This window comes from Doryrhamphus excisus, linkage group LG7 (genome assembly GCF_037039965.1).
Source record: "Doryrhamphus excisus strain RoL-2023G ecotype Guam linkage group LG7, RoL_Dexc_Guam_v1.1, whole genome shotgun sequence".
Lineage (NCBI taxonomy): Eukaryota > Metazoa > Chordata > Actinopteri > Syngnathiformes > Syngnathidae > Doryrhamphus > Doryrhamphus excisus.
The window spans coordinates 1,173,063-1,193,143 of NC_136363.1; the positions used below are offsets into that span (position 1 = coordinate 1,173,063).

At 43.6% G+C, this 20,081-nt stretch overlaps 2 protein-coding genes across 5 annotated transcripts; both read right to left on the reverse strand.

Annotated features, from left to right (window-relative positions):
• Positions 1-37: 37 nt before the first annotated feature.
• Positions 38-8,470, reverse strand: sesn2 (sestrin 2). Of its 2 annotated transcripts, none has more exons than XM_058046786.2 (11): positions 7,646-8,470; positions 6,528-6,593; positions 6,032-6,220; positions 4,296-4,478; positions 4,006-4,224; positions 3,803-3,935; positions 3,623-3,738; positions 3,464-3,547; positions 2,384-2,490; positions 2,163-2,307; positions 38-261 (listed from the first exon to the last, which is right to left on the reverse strand). In XM_058046786.2, exons 1-11 carry the CDS (start codon positions 7,991-7,993, stop codon positions 175-177), a joined length of 1,677 nt encoding a protein of 558 aa, XP_057902769.2. In that variant the 5' UTR covers positions 7,994-8,470; the 3' UTR covers positions 38-174. The 2 variants fall into 2 exon arrangements, with proteins under 2 accessions (XP_057902769.2, XP_078647981.1); XM_078791855.1 differs by lacking the exon at positions 7,646-8,470 and adding an exon at positions 7,291-7,371.
• A 397-nt stretch (positions 8,471-8,867) lies between these two features.
• Positions 8,868-18,066, reverse strand: matn1 (matrilin 1). 3 transcript variants are annotated; one of them, XM_078791856.1, is made up of 11 exons: positions 17,930-18,066; positions 15,370-15,536; positions 14,185-14,369; positions 13,946-14,110; positions 13,590-13,812; positions 12,060-12,182; positions 11,802-11,974; positions 10,514-10,745; positions 9,598-9,750; positions 9,444-9,524; positions 8,868-9,361 (listed from the first exon to the last, which is right to left on the reverse strand). In XM_078791856.1, the coding sequence occupies exons 2-11, from the start codon at positions 15,458-15,460 to the stop codon at positions 9,312-9,314; spliced, it is 1,476 nt and encodes a 491-aa protein (XP_078647982.1). In that variant the 5' UTR covers positions 15,461-15,536; positions 17,930-18,066; the 3' UTR covers positions 8,868-9,311. The 3 variants fall into 3 exon arrangements, with proteins under 3 accessions (XP_078647982.1, XP_078647983.1, XP_057902774.2); XM_078791857.1 differs by lacking the exon at positions 12,060-12,182; XM_058046791.2 differs by lacking the exon at positions 17,930-18,066 and having other exon boundaries at positions 15,370-15,566.
• Between the last annotated feature and the right edge of the window lie 2,015 nt (positions 18,067-20,081).

The window sequence follows — 20,081 nt, forward strand, 5'->3', positions numbered from 1 at the left end:
AAGGACACTGGCGCTGGCAATCATGTTTTTTAACACTGGAACAAAAAGGATATGCAAACACGAGCATTGACTGCATATGCGGGGAAAGGTTATTCTCTTGGGAAGGGGGGGGGGTTGCCGTGGTAAAACGACAACACCGCTGGCTCAGCATCCGCGACATCCGGTCCCGTCCCGTCATCTCATGTAGTGGGTGATGGCTCGCAGGGTGTACAGCAGCGCCGCCTGCATGCGAGCCTCCATCACGATGAGGCTGGCGTGGACCTGACGTACAGACGCACATGACATCACAAGGCGGGTCTCAACCCGTCACCGCTTACGTACTGGAGGTCACGGCCACTGGAGCTACTCTATTTAGATGTTCTTTCCCGTCATATGATGACATCTAAACGGGGTTTCTTTGTGTTATAGAAATGAAAATATATTTCAACTTGATGCTACAAAAATGACACTTTTATTCATCATCGAGGTTGTGACTTTTCTCTTCAGATTTTGACTTCTCGTAAAATTAAAGCAGTTTTCAAGTCTATGCTACTAAAATGACTCATTATTTTACAACTTTATTTTGTTTTCTTTGTGTTCCATAATATTACAACTTCTTAAAAAAAAGTATTTTTCTTTCATATTTCAACTATATGCTACTGACATGACATTTTGTCCTCATAACATTACAATGTTATGACTTTTCTCTTAATATTTAGATTCAGTTTTCTTAAAATTACAGCTTTTATTTCACATTTTTCCCCATTTTCCAACTACTACTTCTTGTACATATTTATTATTTTTACTTTATTTTGAAGTTTCTCCTTGACTACTTTTCCAAAAATTTAAACTTTATTTTGCCAGGTTTCTCATATCAAAACTTAATTTTTCCACAAAAAAACATTTTCTTCTTTAGATGTCAACTTTATCCTACAAAAAAAAAAATTTAAAAATTAAAAAAAGTTTATTGCGTGAAATTGTGACTTTTTTCTCTTAATATTTTGAATTTATTCTCATAAAATGACATTTTTTTCCCCCAATTTTCTGCATATTTTGACTTTATTCCAATAATAATGCAACTTTTTCCCCCAACCTGATTGTCCCAAAATGACAACTTTCTTTTATTTCATTTTCCAAAAATTTTAACTTTATTTTGCCGTGTTTCTCATATCAAAACGTAATTAATTTTATTTACTTTATCCTGCTAAAATGATGTCATTTTTTCTTATAACATTACAAGTTTACTTTTTTCTCTTAATATTTTGAATTTATTCTCATAAAATGAAAGCTTTTTTTGTTCCCCAATTTTCTGCATATTTTGACTTTATTCCAATAATAATACTACTTTTTCCCCAACCTAATTGTCCCAAAATGACAACTTTCTTTTATTTCATTTGTGTCACACAATATTGCAACTTTTTTTCAAAGTCTCTTTTGTATTTCAACTATATTTTGTCCTCAAAATATTATGTTATGACTTTTCTCTTAATATTTAGATTCAGTTTTCTTAAAATTACAGCTTTTATTTCATATTTTCCCAATTTTCCAACTACTACTTCTTGTACATATTTATTATTATTATTATTACTTTATTTAAAAGTTTCTCCCCGACTAATTTTCCAAAAATGTTAACTTTATTTTGCCGTGTTTCTCATATCAAAACTTAATTAATTTTATTTACTTTATCCTGCTAAAATGATGTCATTTTTTCTTAGAACATTACAAGTTTATTGGCGTCAAATTGTGACTTTTTTTTCTTAATATTTTGAATTTATTCTCATAAAATGAAAGCTTTTTTTGTTCCCCAATTTTCTGCATATTTTGACTTTATTCCAATAATAATGCAACTTTTTCCCCCAACCTGATTGTCCCAAAATGACAACTTTCTTTTATTTCATTTGTGTCTCACAATATTGCAACTTTTTTTTCAAAGTCTCTTTTGTATTTCAACTAAGTACTGCACTGGGTAGGGTTTAATAAGCTCTGCTTCTTCCTGCTCCCCTTCAGACTGGTGCAGCAATGTTGTGTATAAGTCATGCATTTCAATGCAATATTGTATTGCATGTTTCTCCAAAATCCATCAATCACAACTTCTTCTCTTAAGTATTGTGACCTTCTTCTTGACGCTAATGAACAACAGGAACAACATCTACCCGAGGATGCGTGAGGAAGTGTGTGCGTACCTTCTCGGAGTGTCGGAAGTGTCTCCAGAAGGCATGGTAGACGCGTGCGGTGATTTGCTCGGGGTAACAGGCCATGGTCTTGACAAACATCTTCAAAGAGCGCTCCAGCAACACGTTCACGCTGCCGTAGTCGTAGTCGTCGTATCTGAGAGCGATACAGGACCGGGGGTTGGGTAAATGGTGGCGGCAGGAGGTGCGTAAAGGGGCGGAGCTTGGCTGACCGTATGCCGTAGAGGCAGTGGATGTAGTTCCACAGGGCCTTCCTCAGAGTGTGAGTGTCCACGCCCTCGTGCATGGCCATCCTGTGGTAGGTCAGGTTGCTCACCACCTGCAAACATCCACACCTTCATCACCAGGAGTGGGATTCCAACATATATAGCTGAAGGATGCACGGTGACGCCATCTGCACCAAGATCATGTTGGAGGTCTTTGGAGCTGGTCTTCCGTTTCCTCGCTATGTTCCTCAGAGTGGAACCTGACAGCTGAAATCTCTCGGCTAGCTTTTGTATCCTTCCCCTAGACCGTGATGTTGAACCATCTTTGCTCTCAGGTCATGTGACTGTTGTTTTGAGGCTACCCTGGTGCTACTCTTCAGAGAAGATGCAACTTGAAATTGGCCTCCTTAAATACGCTTTCTCGTGATTGGCTTCACTTGTGTGTGCAGGTCAAAGGTCAATGAGTTCACCAAACACATTTTGTGTTCCAATAATTAGCATAATAATTAGTATTATTTATTCAAGGTTGTTTGTCTATATGTGAACTGTGATTGGCTGGCGACCAGTCCAGGGTGTACCCCGCCTCTCGCCCGAAAGACAGCTGGGATAGGCTCCAGCACCCCCGCCACCCTCGTGAGGAAAAGCGGTAGAAAATGAATGAATGAATAATTAGCATAATAATTAGTATTCAAGGTTGTCTATATGTGCTCTGTGATTGGCTCGTGACCAGTCCAGGGTGTACCCCGCCTCTCGCTCGAAGACAGCTGTGATAGGCTCCAGCACCCCCCGCCACCCTCGTGAGGAAAAGCGGTAGAAAATAAATGAATGAATAATTAGCATAATAATTAGTATTCAAGGTTGTCTATATGTGCTCTGTGATTGGCTCGTGACCAGTCCAGGGTGTACCCCGCCTCTCGCCCGAAGACAGCTGGGATAGGCTCCAACACCCCCGCCACCCTGAATTAGTATTCAAATCAATAAGACAAGGGTGCCCAAACTGAGGCACCTGCCTACTTTTGTTTACATAACGATTGCCCCATTTCTGTAAATCCTATAAACTTCATTTCCCATCAAAACTTGAAATACCTGGAATTTCTCGTCCAGGAGTTGTCCCATGTCGGGCAGCAGCCTGTTGACCAGCGAGTAGCCGTGGTCTTCCCAGGAATAGTCCTGTAAGCGTCCATCACAGCCACATGAAGCATCACAGGGAATTATACAGCAAGTCCTCTGGAAGAGTCACAGTACCTGAGCTCTCATGGTGGGCGGGGCCTGCTCTCCTTTGGGGGCAAAGTCCTCGTACCTGTACTCGGGGTCCTCCAGCAGATGCAGCAGCGGCTCCGGCGGCGCCCCTCTCGCCGCCACTGCAGAGAGGGCGGTGTCAGGCGAGTGTGAAGATCACGAGCGTGAGAGTGAATGTGAGCGTACCTGTCGGGATGCTCTCGCTTCGTTCCCTCTCGAAGCGGGTCACCATCTCCTCCTGCGTGCACTCCTCTTCCTGTTGCTGCAGCTCCACCATCCTCTTCATGAGCACCTCCACCTCCATGGCGCCGTCGGCCAGCTGTAGAAAAAGCGACGCAAGCGGAGGTCATGTTGCCGTGCTCGCACGTGAAGCATCAAATTCGGCTGACCTCTTGTCGGCCGTCCTCGTGGGCGGGGCTGTGCGGGCTGCCAGTCGGGTGTCCCGGCGAAGGCGGATGGAAGGTGTGGCCCGAGTCGTGGTCCGGCTCCGGGTTGATTCCGCAGCTCCACACGAAGGAGCAGAGCGCGTGGGCGTGCGCCATCAGGATGACGGCGTGAATGAGCTCGGCCAGCGACCAGCGAAGCTCGGCGCCGGGATACACCAGATCCTGCGGGACGCATCGTTAGCCTCGGAACAACTTCCGGAGCGTATTGAGGGAAAGCGGGCTTGCGGCGTCACCTGGATGTGCAGCTGGGTGATGAGCCAGGGTCTGTGCGCCAGCAGCTTGTTGAGGGGGTGCAGGCCGCGCAGCTTGGCGGGGGCGTGCTGCAGGCCGCTCAGCCAGCTCTCGTCTCCGCCGGCCTCCAGGAAGCTGGTGCTGTGCTGCTGCACCACGTAGGGGCAATGGTGCCGGGCTGCCGCCTGGGAGACGGGAGACACGGTAAAGTTAACATACGTCCCGAGAGCAGGGGAGTCCATTTTTGGAGAAAAAGTCTATATTTAAAGACAATTTGTCAGTGGTTCTCAACTGGTGGGTCGCGACCCAAAAGTGTGTTGCAGTGCATTTCCAGGTGGGTCAAAAATTCCATGACTATATGCAATATGGTGACTTTTTTGCTCTGCTTATAGAGAAGAGGCACCCGAAAAACTGACTTTACAAGTTCATGATGACATAAGATGAAAAAATGCCTTCCTATGGCTTCTCTACACATCTTAAAATGCATTCCAGAGCAGTCAGCTACAGACCTGTGTGCTCCAAGTTGGATCATTTCTTCGGCAAACAAGCTCACCTGGCATGATGTTGATTTTAAAATGTGAGTGTAAAGTTAGCATCCTTAGCATCACATAGCTAAACTAGTGTTTGCGTCCTCCTGGCCTGCTCCTTCACGTTAATACGTTGGATGCCGTATATGGAGATATAGACAGCGACACTGTCGTCGTCGGGGAGTTTTCTAGCCCGGTGACGGCACTTATTGGTCTCCATTTTGTTAAGGGCGGCGGCGGAACAAAATGGCTCTCGGTCTCTTTGCTGGGGTGTCCGATGTTCCCACTCCTCTTTTTGTTGTTTTGTCTTATGTAAGATTCTGTGATTATATGAGTGGAAAAAAAATCACTTTGGTAACTATGGTAACTGCTATGGCGTGGAGAAGGGATAGGTTTTAATAAGCTTTGCTTCTTCCTGCTCCTTTTCAGACATGTGTAGCACTGAGGTGTTGTGTATGTATGTATGTGTATGTATATGTGTGTATGTATATGTATGAATATGTGTATGTATGCTGCATATATATATGTGTGTGTGCGTATATATGTAAGTATATATATAGATATTGTAAGTGTATTGTATTGTAAGTGTATATGTGAGATACATATATATATATACATACATATATACACATATATATATATATACACACACACATATATACACATACATATATACATATATACACACACACTATATAATATTAGTATGCATGTCTGAAATAAATTAAGAAGATCTCCGACATTAAATATTACTTATTCCATTTTGATGGAATGGTGGGCAACAAACCATGAAAAAGATTGTAATTTTAAAACTGTTTTTACTCATTTTGTTCCTCCTAACCAGATTATGTTTTATGCGACAGTATTTTATAACATCACAGGCAAATAATATGCAAACTAGACAACGATACGGATCATCTAGCGACTTCTAGCTACTGTTCTGACTGAAAAGTTGTCAACAGCGCGTCGCAGGCAGACATGCTGCCGCCGTACACGGGGCACTTCATATGCTAATCTCGTTAACTTTGCATAAAAACACAGCCACAAGTGTTGCTCATGTTAATGTTAGAGATAGCAACTACATAAAGCATTATATTTCTCTTCCTGCCGTGACAAAATCAACAATGTTGCTTTTTGCTAATTTGCTACTTAAAGCGTTAAGTTGTGGTGAAAAATGCAATACGACAACAACGCTGACGGTGTTTCCTCACCATGACGGCGATGTAGTGCCTCCAGTGGCGAGGTAAGGGGCCGTCCAGCTCCAGCAAGGCATGCTGGGTCCTCAGGAAGCAGCTGAGGTAGGCAGGATGCAGCGCCATCACCATGGTGACGTGGTCCACACGGCCCAGGGAGAGGAAGGATTCGATCAGAATGTCCTGGTCAGGCCTTTCTTTCAGTATCTGAAAAATAAAATCCATGCGTAAACATTTATATCTTGAACGTTTTGCTCAGCATTTTGACGTTTTGTGCTTGAAAAGAAACATTAGCCACAGCATTTCTTTTTCGCTGTGAGTCAACCGATGAAGCTCTCCCACTCCGTCCTTTCGATAGAATAAGCGTGAAATCAGCGTTTTCTGTCAGCCGATGACGCAACTCGACACTCCTCCGCCGTGACGCAACGGGCGCCGCAATATTGCAGCTCCTCGTTAATCAGACACAATCAAACATGGACTGCATCTGGCTGTCTTTGGTGCAGAAGTGACTCACATGTTTGGCCGGAATGAAGGCGCTGGGACCGGAGGCCAGGGCGCGAGGAACTTCAAGGCCTTGCTCCTGGTGGGGGGGAGGGGACAAAGATGAGAAGTTACCTTCAGGTGGTCGTGAAGGGTTATGGCATGGAGCAAGGCATACATGTTCAGGAACTTTGGTTCACATTTTTTGACATTATGCTTAATGTTTCAGTGAAATTTGCATGGATCAAAATAAAACAGGAAGTATGGTGGACTCATTCGCTGATTTTTGGTCACTAAATATATATTCTTTTTTCCAACAAAAATGAGATTTTTTTTCCCCACAAGAAACGCATCTCATTTACCATAAAACAGTAATAATTCAACACAGGCCAGAGTCAAAAAATAGTCCTGTACTGTAATGGACACAATAATATGGGTTCTACTGTACAAAAAGTGGTTTGAATTTTAACTTGTTGTATTATAAAATTGTATTATCGTCTCCACTGTGGAAATTTTGTACCTTAAAAAGTCATGAAAAAGCCACTAAAGGTTAAGAAATGTAACTGATGAAGTCGTCACTTGATGGTGTCCTGTGCTAAAATGGAATCGGCATCAATAAAAAGATGAAAACTGTTATCTGATGAAACCCCAGTAAGTTTTGCAGTCATAGAAGGGGCTTCAGCCTGCTTCTGCTGGAGCAGCTAAACTGTAACCCCAGAGTTGTTTCATAACAAGTCTGTCCCGTTAAGAGAAATTAAAAAAGTATATTATGCAGTAGATAAAAATTAAAAACTCACCGACATTGTCACAAGGCTGATAATTAACAAGTAAACTGCTTGATAGTCCCAGAACGAAAACAGTTTTTGCTGACTTATAACAAGAGGGGGCGTGGCTACAGCCGGAGTGGGCGTGCAAGTAGCAAAAGGGGCCGTGTTTGCTTCCGGGGTGGGCGTGTCTCCGTGGCTTGTTTGTGCACACCTCGGAGTCTTGCATCACCTATTCGCACTTCGATGTCTGATGAAATAAGCAGCAATGGTCTCCACCTGACCCCCCCCTCACACCGCGATCAGCGTCACAGTCAAATATCGATCCAAATGTTGAGTAATAAGCCATACGATGCTTTATGAACATGAAGCCAGCTGTTGGACTCACCTGAGCAGCCCGCAGCAGCTCCGTGGCTCTCACTCGCACCTCCGCTAACGGACAGGACGACGAGAGCCGGAGCAGATGCAGGAGCGTTTCCTTGCCCAAGCGTGTCGATCCGGGCCGGTCCAGCCCTAGACACACCAGAACCCCCTGGCTCAGCTCCTCCAGAGCCGCTGACCTCTCCTCCTCGTCCCTGCTGCACAGCCGCGCCAGGCTCTTCATGGTGGGGGCACCGCCGTCCGTCTCGTCGGACTCGCACCGGAGGCGCCGAGTGTTGCCGGAGCGGGACACGGGGCCCGATGCGCCGTCACGGTCGGGCCGGCAGGTGAAGCCGGTTTCGGTATGGCTCGCCATCGCTTCTGCTCGGAGTTGCGCTCGTTAGCTAGCCGCCGTTAGCCTCACCGTTACGTAGTTTATCTTGACCCCCCGGGCTTCGCTGGTGGAGGTGTCCGCTGCTCACGTCGGTTCACTGCGCAGCCATCGGTTCAGTAAATGATTAACACCCGCGGATAACGCTCGCTGAAGCCGGATATTCGCCTTCTCATCCCGGGCGAACTGACAGCAGCCTAGCAAGCTGGCTAAAATAAGCTAGGCTAACCGCTGTTAGCACTGCTAACTTAGCAGATGCGCCAAACTTCTTTACCGGCGAGCCGGTGAAAAACGTGTCGGTCCGGTGAACTGAACCGGGACAGAACACTTCGAATGTGACACACAAAGACCGGAGCAGGAACCGGGCCGACGAGGAGAGACTCACAAACAAAGTTGGAAGTCGCCGGTTTCACTCAGCTGTCGCTTTCAAGCCTGTGCTGTGACGTCACTGTGACGTAGGCTGACGTTGCGACATTCAAGGATTCATTGTGAGGAAAAGCGGTAGAAAATGAATGAATGAATGATTGTTAGCCTTATTAAAAAGTCAAGAACTCGAATGTGGAAAGTAAAAAATGGCATAAGTAGTACAATTATTATTTAATGATGCAACATCTTTATGAATTGAAGTGCAAAAAACAATTTAGTTTAGCGATTTAGTAGTTGTATGAAGTACATAAACACAAAAAAACCCTGAGTAAATGCAACTTGTCTTTTACTTCTGCCTGTTGTAACGTTCATTCATTTTGGGGTTACATTTAAAATATAAAATGTACAAATCAAAGTATGAAATAGGAATGTTTTTGAAAAAATGTGTCACTAAAGTAACATTTCTGCAGGTCCCTGGGGTCCTTCCAGACCACCAAGTATGCCCGTTTAAAAAAAAAAAAAAGCATCACAACTTTTGATGTACTTCCTGAAACACCTTTATTTAGCAAAATAAACAAACACCCTTCTAGTTAGACCTGTCTTATATTCACTTTCGCGTTGGTGTGGAGGGAAGAAGGGCCGACAGACAAAGGAAGACTGGGACCACCTCTGGGCTTTATTTCCACTGTTTCCCTATGAGGGAAGACTTTTATTAACAAACGCACACGCCGGCTGTGGAGGGTGACAATCACGCTCAGTCTCCACGGCAACCGGCGCTTTGTTTCCCAGGAGGCTGAGGGTGAGCGAGGACAAACGGAGGAGGAGCGGGAGGTGGTCTTTGGGGCTACAAACGGGTCAGCGTACACACGCGCAGGTTCCTCTTCATACAAGAAGTAAATGGCGTGTGTAGGCGAGTGCGTCTTTATCGAGGGAGTCCTCAGACGATTTTGTTCTCCAACAAAGCGATCCTCTTGGACATATTCTCTAGTGAGACACCAGTTAAGGCCAACAAGAGGCAAGAAGATAAGAAAAACCAAAAACGCAACCCGTCACCTCTTGTAAAGGATATTTTTCCTGGTCAGCGCCTGCAGGGCTTCTTCTACTTTCTTTTGGAACTTAACCAGGGAGTCGCACTCGCATGGGTCCTCCTCTGTGGGGACGGGGACACAATAAAAGGTGAGATTTGACAGCATGAGTGTGTGTGTTAAATGGGGGCGTTTCACCTTGACAGATGTTAATTTGCAGCTTCTTGGCGATCTGTGTCATCGCTTTGAAGTCGGCGGTGTAGAAGTAGTGCTCCCCGGTGGGCTCCGAGGCGATCTCCTTCAGCTCGTCCTCCACGGCGTTGCCCACGCCCACGGCGTACATCTTGAAACCTGCGACACACACACACACATCTTAAAAATCACAAAGAAGCTCATCTTGAGCAAGCCCAAAGGGATTAATTGCATGTTCAGTGTTTCCCCACAGGACTGAAACCTATCTGTGGCAATGGGTTAGGCTGTCAAGTAGATGGCGTCATTGGATAATTTGCATAATTGGCCAATTGCCATCTGCATGTGATTTTTATGGACTATACGGGAGACAAAAAGTGAGCAAAAACATGAAAATATCCCAAGCAGGACCGTCTACATAAACTAAGTGAATGGAATGAAATCACATATCATGTATAATATCACATCAATCAACTACTGCTACTGCATAGTTAATAACCAACAACTAAGTGCTAAAGATAACTTGTAGCTCTAACTGCTACAAGCAAGTTACAAGCGCCCACAAGGTATGCTAGGTAGTCCTGGGGCGAATAATGAAATATTATATCTCAGTGTGTGAACGTCTCTCCTTGTTTACTTACCTGACGTCCTCCCAACGTGTTTTGCAATCAAGACAAAAATGCAACAAAGACGGCGAGAGGAGAGAGTACCACAAACTACCCAGCATGCCTTGCGGCTACAGATTGTATTTGACTTTTTCCTGTCCCGTGTGCCACAGTAGCACTGCAAGTCATGTTGCTAGCTAGGTTTTTGATGTTAAAGGTTTCAAATAAAATAAAAAGTCCAGCTGGGATAGGCTCCAGCATACCTGTGACCCCAGTGAGGATAAGTGTGCCATGACGGACGGATTAAGCCACAAGCTCACCCATCTCCTTGGCCTTCCTGGCGGCGTCCCCGATGTAGTCCTGGCTGCGGCCGTCCGTGAAGACGATTCCCACCTTGGAGACCCCAGGCCGGGCCCCGTGACCGATGCTGAAGCTCTTGTCGGTCAGGTAGCGGAGGGCTTGTCCCGTCATGGTCCCCCTCTCCATGTAGGCCATCTTCTTCACCGCCTCCTTCAGGTCCCGCTTGTTGTTGTGGCGGCCCAGAGGGAACTCCTGGGGTGACGAAAAGGGGGCGGAGAGACCATATTAAAAGAGAGGAAGTTCTTTTTTTTAATTTGGAAACCACACCAGACTTGGATGGATTAAAAAAAAGTTATTAAATTTAAAATAAAATGTAATTAAATTTAATTAAAATAAAAAAATATTAATTATACAAAAAATATTTAAAAAATTAAAAAATTTAGAAAAACGTAATGACACATGACATTTTTTTTCCAGTGTGTGAACATGTATTGGTTTCTGGCATCCTGATTGGCTAAGAGAGAGCCCATGCATTGTGTTCAGCGTCCTGATTGGCTATCTCCTCCGTCCAGAATGCATTCGGCTTGCCAAATTGATATAAATGTTCCATCGCTAGCAGTGTGACTACTAAGTGCTCTACGTTTGCAAGTGTTATAAACACCCACATGTCGACAAAACGTTCTGGGCCGTCACACCCAAACGGGGTTGGAGGAATAAGAAGAAGAAGAAGAAGAAAGGAGGAAAATACAATGATGATAGGAGCAATAGGTTTTAACAAGGATATAAAAATGCTACAGTTAAGTGAAACAGCAAAGAGACATGAAATAAGCAAGGTCAGAGGAATGAAATACACGTATTCATTCATTCATTTTCTATTGCTTTTCCTCACTAGGGTCGCGGGGGTTGCTGGAGCCTATCCCAGCTGTCTTCGGGCGAGAGGCAGGGTCCACCCTGGACTGGTGGCCAGCCAATCACAGGGCACATATAGACAAACAACCATTCACACTCACATTCATACATATGGACAATTTGGAGTGGCTAATTAACCTAGCATGTTTTTGGAATGTGGGAGGAAACCGGAGTACCCGGAGAAAATCCATGCAAACTCCACACAGAGATGACTGAGGGTGGATTTGAACCCTAGTATCCAACTGTGAGTTCTATGTGCTAACCACTCGTCCACTGTGCAGCCTTAAAAACATATTATTGTAAAACAAATAAGTTGGCTACTTCATGTATTTCACTAATTGCGGGCTAAACGAGGGAACGCAGTAATACCGGAGCTACACAGTACAGAGCTGCAGGTACCTGTCGGACCAAGCTGGAGTACTGGACCAGTCCAACGTGGGCTTTGGTGTCTGAAACGTCCAGTTTGTCGACAATCTGGTTGATCCACTTCTTGACCAGTTCGAAATTCTCTGGACGCACGCTCTTGGAGCCGTCAATCAGGAAGACCACGTCTGTGGCCGAGTTGCTGCAAGCTGGTCTCACACACACACACACACACACGCGCACACACGTTACCCTTGTGGTTCATGCGCCCTGCTAGGATCATCACACACTCACCACTGCAGCTGCGACCATCGTCCAGGAGGGTAAAGCCTTCTTTGCAGGCGCACTTGTACGATCCGGGGGAGCTGACGCATACCTGCTGGCAGTCATGATCCCCAGTGGCGCACAGGTCCGACACTGTGTGTTTGCGTGTGGAGTTTGAGTGCGCACGCACACAAGCACACAGAAGAGGAGGAGGAGGAGGAGGAGGAGGAGGGGAATGGGGGTTAGGAGAAACATAACAACTATGTCAGTGTGAGAATGGGAAGCTTGGATTTTAATGATCCACTGTGACCCTGCTGCCAGTCATCAAGTGAGCTATAAAAAGATGCTTGAATCCAGTGGATCCTTAAAACGAACCGGCTGCTGTGCTAGTTCAGAGGTGTCCAACTTTCCAGTATGAAATTGGCTTTTTGCTCATTTTTTGCTATTTTTGCTGGGTTTTTTTTTTTTTACATTTTCCCAGAATTTCTACAGTCTTTGTAAATTTTCTTAGCATAATAATTTTATTTATTAATTTAATTATTTATTAATTTATATCAATTATTTATATGTATTATAATAATTAATTATAATTTAATTAATTCCAAAATAATTAATTATTAAAATAATAATAGTATTAATATAATTATTAATAATATACTTCCATAATAATTTGACTTTATTTCGTCAAAAAAACTTTATAAAAAAGTCTTTATCATATCACCATTTTCATTTTTTTGTTTTTTAACTCATTCGCTACCAAGGACCTATTTATATGTTTTATTCAACCCAAACGTCTAATCCCAAATACATTTTTTGGTGATGATGCAAGTTCCCAATAGAAGAGATCATCTCTGGTGGCAGAAGTATATTTAATAAGATCTCGGCATGGCTCTTTTCCGCGTTCCAGGTATGACAGCGCTCCATGGCAAGGAGGAAGTGGAAAAGCATGGAGGAGGGTGGCGTGCAGAAGCTTACGCATCGAAGGGAATTTGAACACGTGCACAAACACAGTTCATTATCTCGTTATTGCCATATGACACATACTACAACTTTATTTTGTTTGTCATAATTTTACTACTTTTAATATTTCAACTTTGTGCTATTAAAAGCGACATTACAAAATTACTATTTTTACTTGCTAGATTCCAGCTTTTTACTTTAATATTTTGACTTTTGACTAAAATACCTGCAATTTTTTGGGTAATTTCTTATTAAATGATATTTTTAGATGCAGACTAAACAAAAAACAGACTTGGGACACCCCTGTACTAGTTGGTCCTGAGACCAGAGCCAAGGGGGTTATGGACTAGAGGCGGACCGCCCTTGCAGCGGTGAATTTCATTCCAAGATGTTGCTCCTGTCCCCAAGCCCTCATGCACTCTTTAATTGGCCGTGAGCCAATGTACTAAAGGGCAGAGAGTGAAGGAGCAATACATTGCAATGAGAATAATTAAGAATCAACACCTTACCCTGCAGTCAAGGCGGAGCAGCGTGAAGCTCCACAAAGAAAAGCGAGCTAACGATGATGACACCGCGAGCAACCAAAAATCATCATCTTACCGCAGAAGGCCTCCTGGAACTTCTTGGTCAGCTTCTCGATGACGCTGTAGCTCTCCACGTAGTCCACGTGATCGTCCAGGGGCTCGCTGGCCATCTGCTTCAGCGTGCTCATGTCCACGCGGCCGACGCCGATGGCGAAGATCTCGATGCCAGCGTCCCGGGCGCGTTGGGCGACGTCCTTCACGTTGTCTTGGGGACGCCCGTCGGTCACGATGATGGCCACCTGCCATCGGACATCAATAGACAAGTCATTATGTACATGATGCATCCATAGGACTGTGATCTACCTGTGGTGGCGGCTAGTGGGGGAGGTAGAGTTCTTATAGAACTGAAAGTTACGGGTGTGTGTGTGTGACCTTGCTGATGTCAGGAGATTTGACCCTGGCGCCCTCGCTCTCGCTGAAAGCCACATTGAGAGCAAACTGGATGGCCAGGCCTGTCATGGTGCCCGTGGAGAGGGGCTCCACTTTGGTCACGGCCTTGATGAGACCCGCCTTGGTGCGATGAGTCTTCAGAGACACCTGAGGACCAAAAGGAGACACATAAAGAAAAAACTGAGCAGGGCAAACAAGGCTGGATGAACTGGGAATCATACCTCGTTCTTGACCCGGCTGGCGTAGTTGACCACGCCCACGCGGGTGGCGTTGGGCCCCACGTCCAGGCCCTCGATGACCTTGGCGAGGAAGACTTTGACCTGCTCAAACTCGGAGGGGCGGACACTACGGCTGCTGTCCACGATGAACACCAGGTCTGTGGGGCGGGTCTTGCACAGACCCGCCGCTGCAGATAGGGGGCGACAAGGAGGCCTTCATAGTCAGCATGAAGGTGATGGAGGACAGTGGGAGGAGCTACAGTGCTTACCGGAATGTACTTCAATTTATTTGAACTATATTAGGGAATTTTATTTATTTATTTTATTATTTTATAATATTATTTTATTTTATTCCTGACACTTATAACACGTATAATAGAATAAAATGACAATATAATACATGCATATGTATGGCAATACAAATAAAATACATTTAATACAATCAAAATGTAAGTCAGTACTGTATAATGCAAATTAAAAACAAATATAAAATAATACATTTAAAAATACAAATTAAAAAATTAATTAAAAATATTTAAAATATGTAAAAAATTATGTAAATATGTAAAAATAGAAAGTACTGTAAAATAATATTTTTAAAAATCTTAAATTTAAAATGAAATACAAATTTAGAAATAAATATAATACAAATGTTTAAATACTGGTACTGTATAATGCAAAAAAAACTAAACAAATACAAATTTAACAGTAAATTAACAAATATAAAAATACATTTTAGAAATACAAAACTATAACTTTAAGTGTAAGACAGAACGGGATGATGGTGCTATTTCAATAATTTCAAATAATGCAAATATAAAAAAAATTAAACCTGAAATACAGTGTAAACTAGATAAAAATACATGCCAAAAATATGTCTTTTGTGTTTTTTTTTAAAGCAAAATATGACTCGGTAAGTTCTTCCTTCCAAATGTAGACATTTGTGAAACACCAGCAATCTCCCTGCTCACCCTTCACCTCTGTCCCTCCCTCATCTTTCAGCGTACGCTCCACTACACCACCGATCACACAACGCTACTTTGCGCACACGCCATCATCACAAGCCGCTCCATCTGCATCCGTCAGCAAGCACACATTTCAGCACCGCTTTCCACTTCCCACAGTCCGACTTGTTCTTTTACACCAACCACAAACCACCCTGGTAGACTCATCCGTCCTGCTACTCACCCATGGCGGCGGCCGTGCGGAGGTCGACGGTGGCCTGGGCGCCCGTGAGGCCGAGCATCAGCACCAGGATCAGCGGCGGCGTGAGCGTCATGGCGGCAGGGATGACGGCGGTCGAGCAGACTGAAGCCAGCAGAAGGAAGGGAGACCGTGCAGGACCGAGGGAGTTCCTGGCGAGGGGGACGGCCGCGGAGTGAGACTGAGGGACTCTGAGCTGAAGTTATCAATGCAAGTGCTTCACACACTCTGCCCACTGACACCCCCGCCAACACACACACACACACCCTCTTTAGTTAACAGTGTTTGTGCCTTCCAGAGGGAAATACCTGCCCTGGGAGGACCTAAATGGTGGTTAAGGAAAGACAAACACACCTAGGATGGACAGGTACGTGTGTGTGTGTGTGTGTGTGTGTGTGTGAGACGGTACAGTATGTGTGTGTCTGACTGGGGGTACAGGAGTGGCTGGGGTTTCGGTGCAGCACCAGCTCGGATTCGGCCAAATAAACACCAACATGAATTCCTCTTTTCTCTGCACGCTCCCAAACACACATTTTTGGACGGAAGTTGGAGGAGAGACGCGGCACAGACCGCCACTGTGTGCTGCCGCCAGCCTACACCTCGGTACGTGTGTGTGTGTGTGTGTGTGTCTTTAAAGCTTCACTATATTGAAACATACACTCTCAGGCCACTTCATTAGGTACACCTGGAATACCTGATGGGCTGTTGAGTTTGAATGAGATGATACATGACTGCTACTGCCGCCCCCTATGGGTAGTGCTTTATAAGACAGGCTGGCATGCGGTCCTGATCAAAATGTTAAGAGCAGCTTAATAACGTTGTTGACATTGTATATGTTCAGGGGTACAGCAGCGATAGGAGTAGACTCCAGAGTATAAGTTGCAGGACCAGCCAAACCATGAAAAAAAGCGAGACCACAAACGGGTTTTTCAACATTTTGCAATGTTGGATCTTAAAGAGGGTCTAAATACAGCCTGAAAATTAAAAATATAAATGATGGTTTTAAGAATTAAATTGAAATATTATCAACTGATCAAACGCATATCATCATTAAGGTCGCCTGGGTATGCTGGAGCCTATCCCAGCTGACTTCGGACGAAAGGCGGGGTCCACCCAGGACTGGTGGCCAGCCAATCACAGGGTACATATAGACAAACAACCATTCACACTCACATTCATACCTATGGACAATGTGGAGTGGCCAATTAACCTAGCATGTTTTTGGAATGTGGGAGGAAACCGGAGTACCCGGAGAAAACCCACGCATACCCGAGTGGAGACTTCAACCCAGGTCTTCCCGATCTTCTGGCATTTAAACATTTAATAGAACCTAAAACAGTAATAGAATGTATTTAAAAGGAGAGAGTAACAAGTAGATATTTTTGTTAATGAGATAGGTTGGGCTGCACGGCGGACGAGTGGCTAGCGCGAAGACCTCAAAGCTAGGAGACCAGGGTTCAATTCCACCCTCGGCCATCTCTGTGTGGAGTTTGCATGTTCTCCCCACGCATGCGTGGGTTTTTCTCCAGCCTATTTCACTACAATGACAAAAAATTTAAAAAAGTGACAAAAAATAAATAAAACTTAAATTATATTAGGAAAGCAGGAAGTGAACAAATGTAACAGTTACTGATTGTAAAAGTAGCAGATGGAGGGGTAGGATTTAATAAGCTTTGCTTCTTCCTACTCCTTTTGGACATGTGGAACTGGGAACTGATTATGGGATGCATTCAATTGTAATCTGATGCATGTTCAAATGAAATTAAACCATTACCATTACCAATTAACATAGCATGTTTTTATAATGTGGGAGGAAACCGGGGTAAAAATAAAAATAAAATTAAAAAAAACAACTTATACTATATTAAGAAAGCAGGAAGTGAACAAATGTAACAGTTACTGATTGTAAAAGTACCAGATGGAGGGGTAGGATTTAATAAGCTTTGCTTCTTCCTACTCCTTTTGGACATGTGGAACTGTGAACTGATTATGGGATGCATTCAATTGTAATCTGATGCATGTTCAAATGAAATTAAACCATTACCAATTTTTTGTATTTTGAAGCTCTATTTAGAACCTCCTCAAGATCCAACAGTGAAAAATGTAAATTCTAGTCTTAACATTTTGATCTGAAGTGTAACGTAATAGACGTCTTCAACATTTTATCACCATTAGCCAAATAATGACCCCATGTTTTCCGTCAATCCTGCTCAAATGTTTATGCATATGTGCCAGTCACTTAAAAGTGTGTGGCACAAATTTTGTGGCGATTCGATAAAACACACCAAAGTGACCCACAGTGGCTGTTTTGGGGAGCTGTGTGAGAAATTCCAAGTCAAGCCAACTTATGGAGGTTGAAAACAGCACCACTGTGTGGTGTAGTTGTCATCAAAGTAATAGCACGGGCAACACCGCTTCAGGAGTAAAAGAGTGTATTTTCTTTCGACGGTACAGGTGTACCCAATATAGTGAATTCCTCTCACACCTTTAACGTCACCTGGCAAAAACACTTTGTGGAAATATAAAAAAGAAGCTCAAATCTCACGAAATGTAGCGTTCTGGTCAGGTGGCAGGTTGGCAGTCGTCAGTGGGGGGGGGGCCCCTGAAGGCGTAAACACGGCAAAAACACTTTCATCAATACACATCTAACATGTCTCAATAGGGGTTACACACACATGAAACAGAGATCCCTCTTTTTACCTAAAAACATCCACCCCACCCAAGCATGCCCCCAACCCCCCACCCCCTTCCTCACACACACACAGCCCCAACAAGCCGCAATTGAGAATGCAAGACTGGGAGGTGGGGGCCTCTACAGTAAGTGGACTGACTGATTTCCTACTCAAGTGAACATACAGTAAAATCAACATTTGTGTGTGTGTGTGTGTGTGTGTGTGTGTGTTACCGACAGGCCCGACATGAAACATCCATGGAGGTGTTATTCCTGGAAAAGGTGTCATCTCAGCGACGACCCTGTTTGGCTCAGAAGGGAGACACAAACATATGTTTGCACACGTACGTACGACACATAAACACATACAGAAAAGTTGTGTTATGTAACGTAGGCAGTGCACACACACACACACACACACACACACACACGTGCAAAAGGATGAGCATTTCCATCAAACAACACATACACAAGCACATGGAAGGCGCCATGACGCAGAAAAACACCTACATTCATGTAGTAAAAGTGGGGCGGAAAATGAAGAAAAACTTTTAATCACCGGCTGATTTCCCCCGGGAATAGTGACGGAATTATTCTTAGCGACACTAGCCAATTTGGCATTTTTGTCCCTTTGAATAAATCTGCTTACTCTTCAATGAGACCGATGTGTGACCATTTCTTCATCGACAAAAAAAAAAAAAATGAAAAAAGGAGAATAGAATAATACTCTTCCCCAGCCAATTATTTAGCAACATTGGCTGCCATGCCAACATAAATTGCTATATTTTGTGACTAAAATACATACTTTTAATTCCACTGTCGTTACAAGCTAAGAGTGAGTCCATTATTTTTTTTTAACACCCAAGAAAATCTACTTTGTAGTGTATTTTTTGTAGAAAATCCTACTGAAATGCTGGAGGATATACATTCTTTAAAGCAACCCCGCATACATATGATGTTTTTTATATTTAAAAAACAGCTTAGCATTGTGTTATCTGTGACAATGTGTATTATTATGAATCATTTTTTTAATTATACTTTTACAAATGCAATCATCCCTCATTTATGGCCTTTAATTGGTTCCAGATTTAACTGTGATAAGTGAAGTCACTATTAATAAACGGAACATTTTCATAGTTAGAGCATGGAAAACCTGTACAGGACTTTGTAAATACAATCTAACACTATTAGAGCCCCGTAGACATGAAGTAACACCCCTATAGTCATGTTTACACTCCTGTTATTCTTTGTTTACACCATTGCTCAAACTAATGCGCAACTAATCACTGTATTCTAAACTTAAGAAGGGGCTTACAACTAAGTGGGGAATTAGGAAGCCAAAAAGTTTGAGTCAATTATGCAACTTAGTTATGTCACACCCCTCCTTCCCAAAGCCAACACCACAGATGGATTACAGTCCTGTGGGAAACACTGATATGTCACCTAATACAAATTTCCCCACTGAGGGACGAATAAAGGCATATCTTAATCTTAATAGAGTGCAGACCCCGAAAAATAAATAAAATAACTATTTAAATGTTGGCAGGCAGCCGCACAGTGGACAAGTGGTTAGCATGTGGTTACATGTCAAGACTGTCTGGAAGATCTGGGTTCGAATCTCCGTTATTGCCGTGCGTGCACGGGTGGGTTTTCAGCAAGAACTCCGGATTTCCCCCACATTCCAAAGACATGCATGTTAGGTTAATTAGTGACCTCGTTACCGCATAGTCGGCTAGGATAGGCTCCAGCATATGGAAAATGGATTTTGGCAGGTGATTATTATGATAATAGAGTGCACCATTTGTGATTCTGGAGTTTTAGCTTGTGACTAAATGTAAAAAATTAAACTTCCGTCTAATCCTGCAAACAACAACAACAACAACAATCTGGGCAACCTGACATGTTTGTGTTTGATGAGTAAAAGTAAAAAGTACGTCAACACCACTGGATTATATCGCGTCCTTCATAATCTAATACAAAGATGTGCTTGAATTGTTGCTTAACCGAAAAAAAAGCCAACAAATAT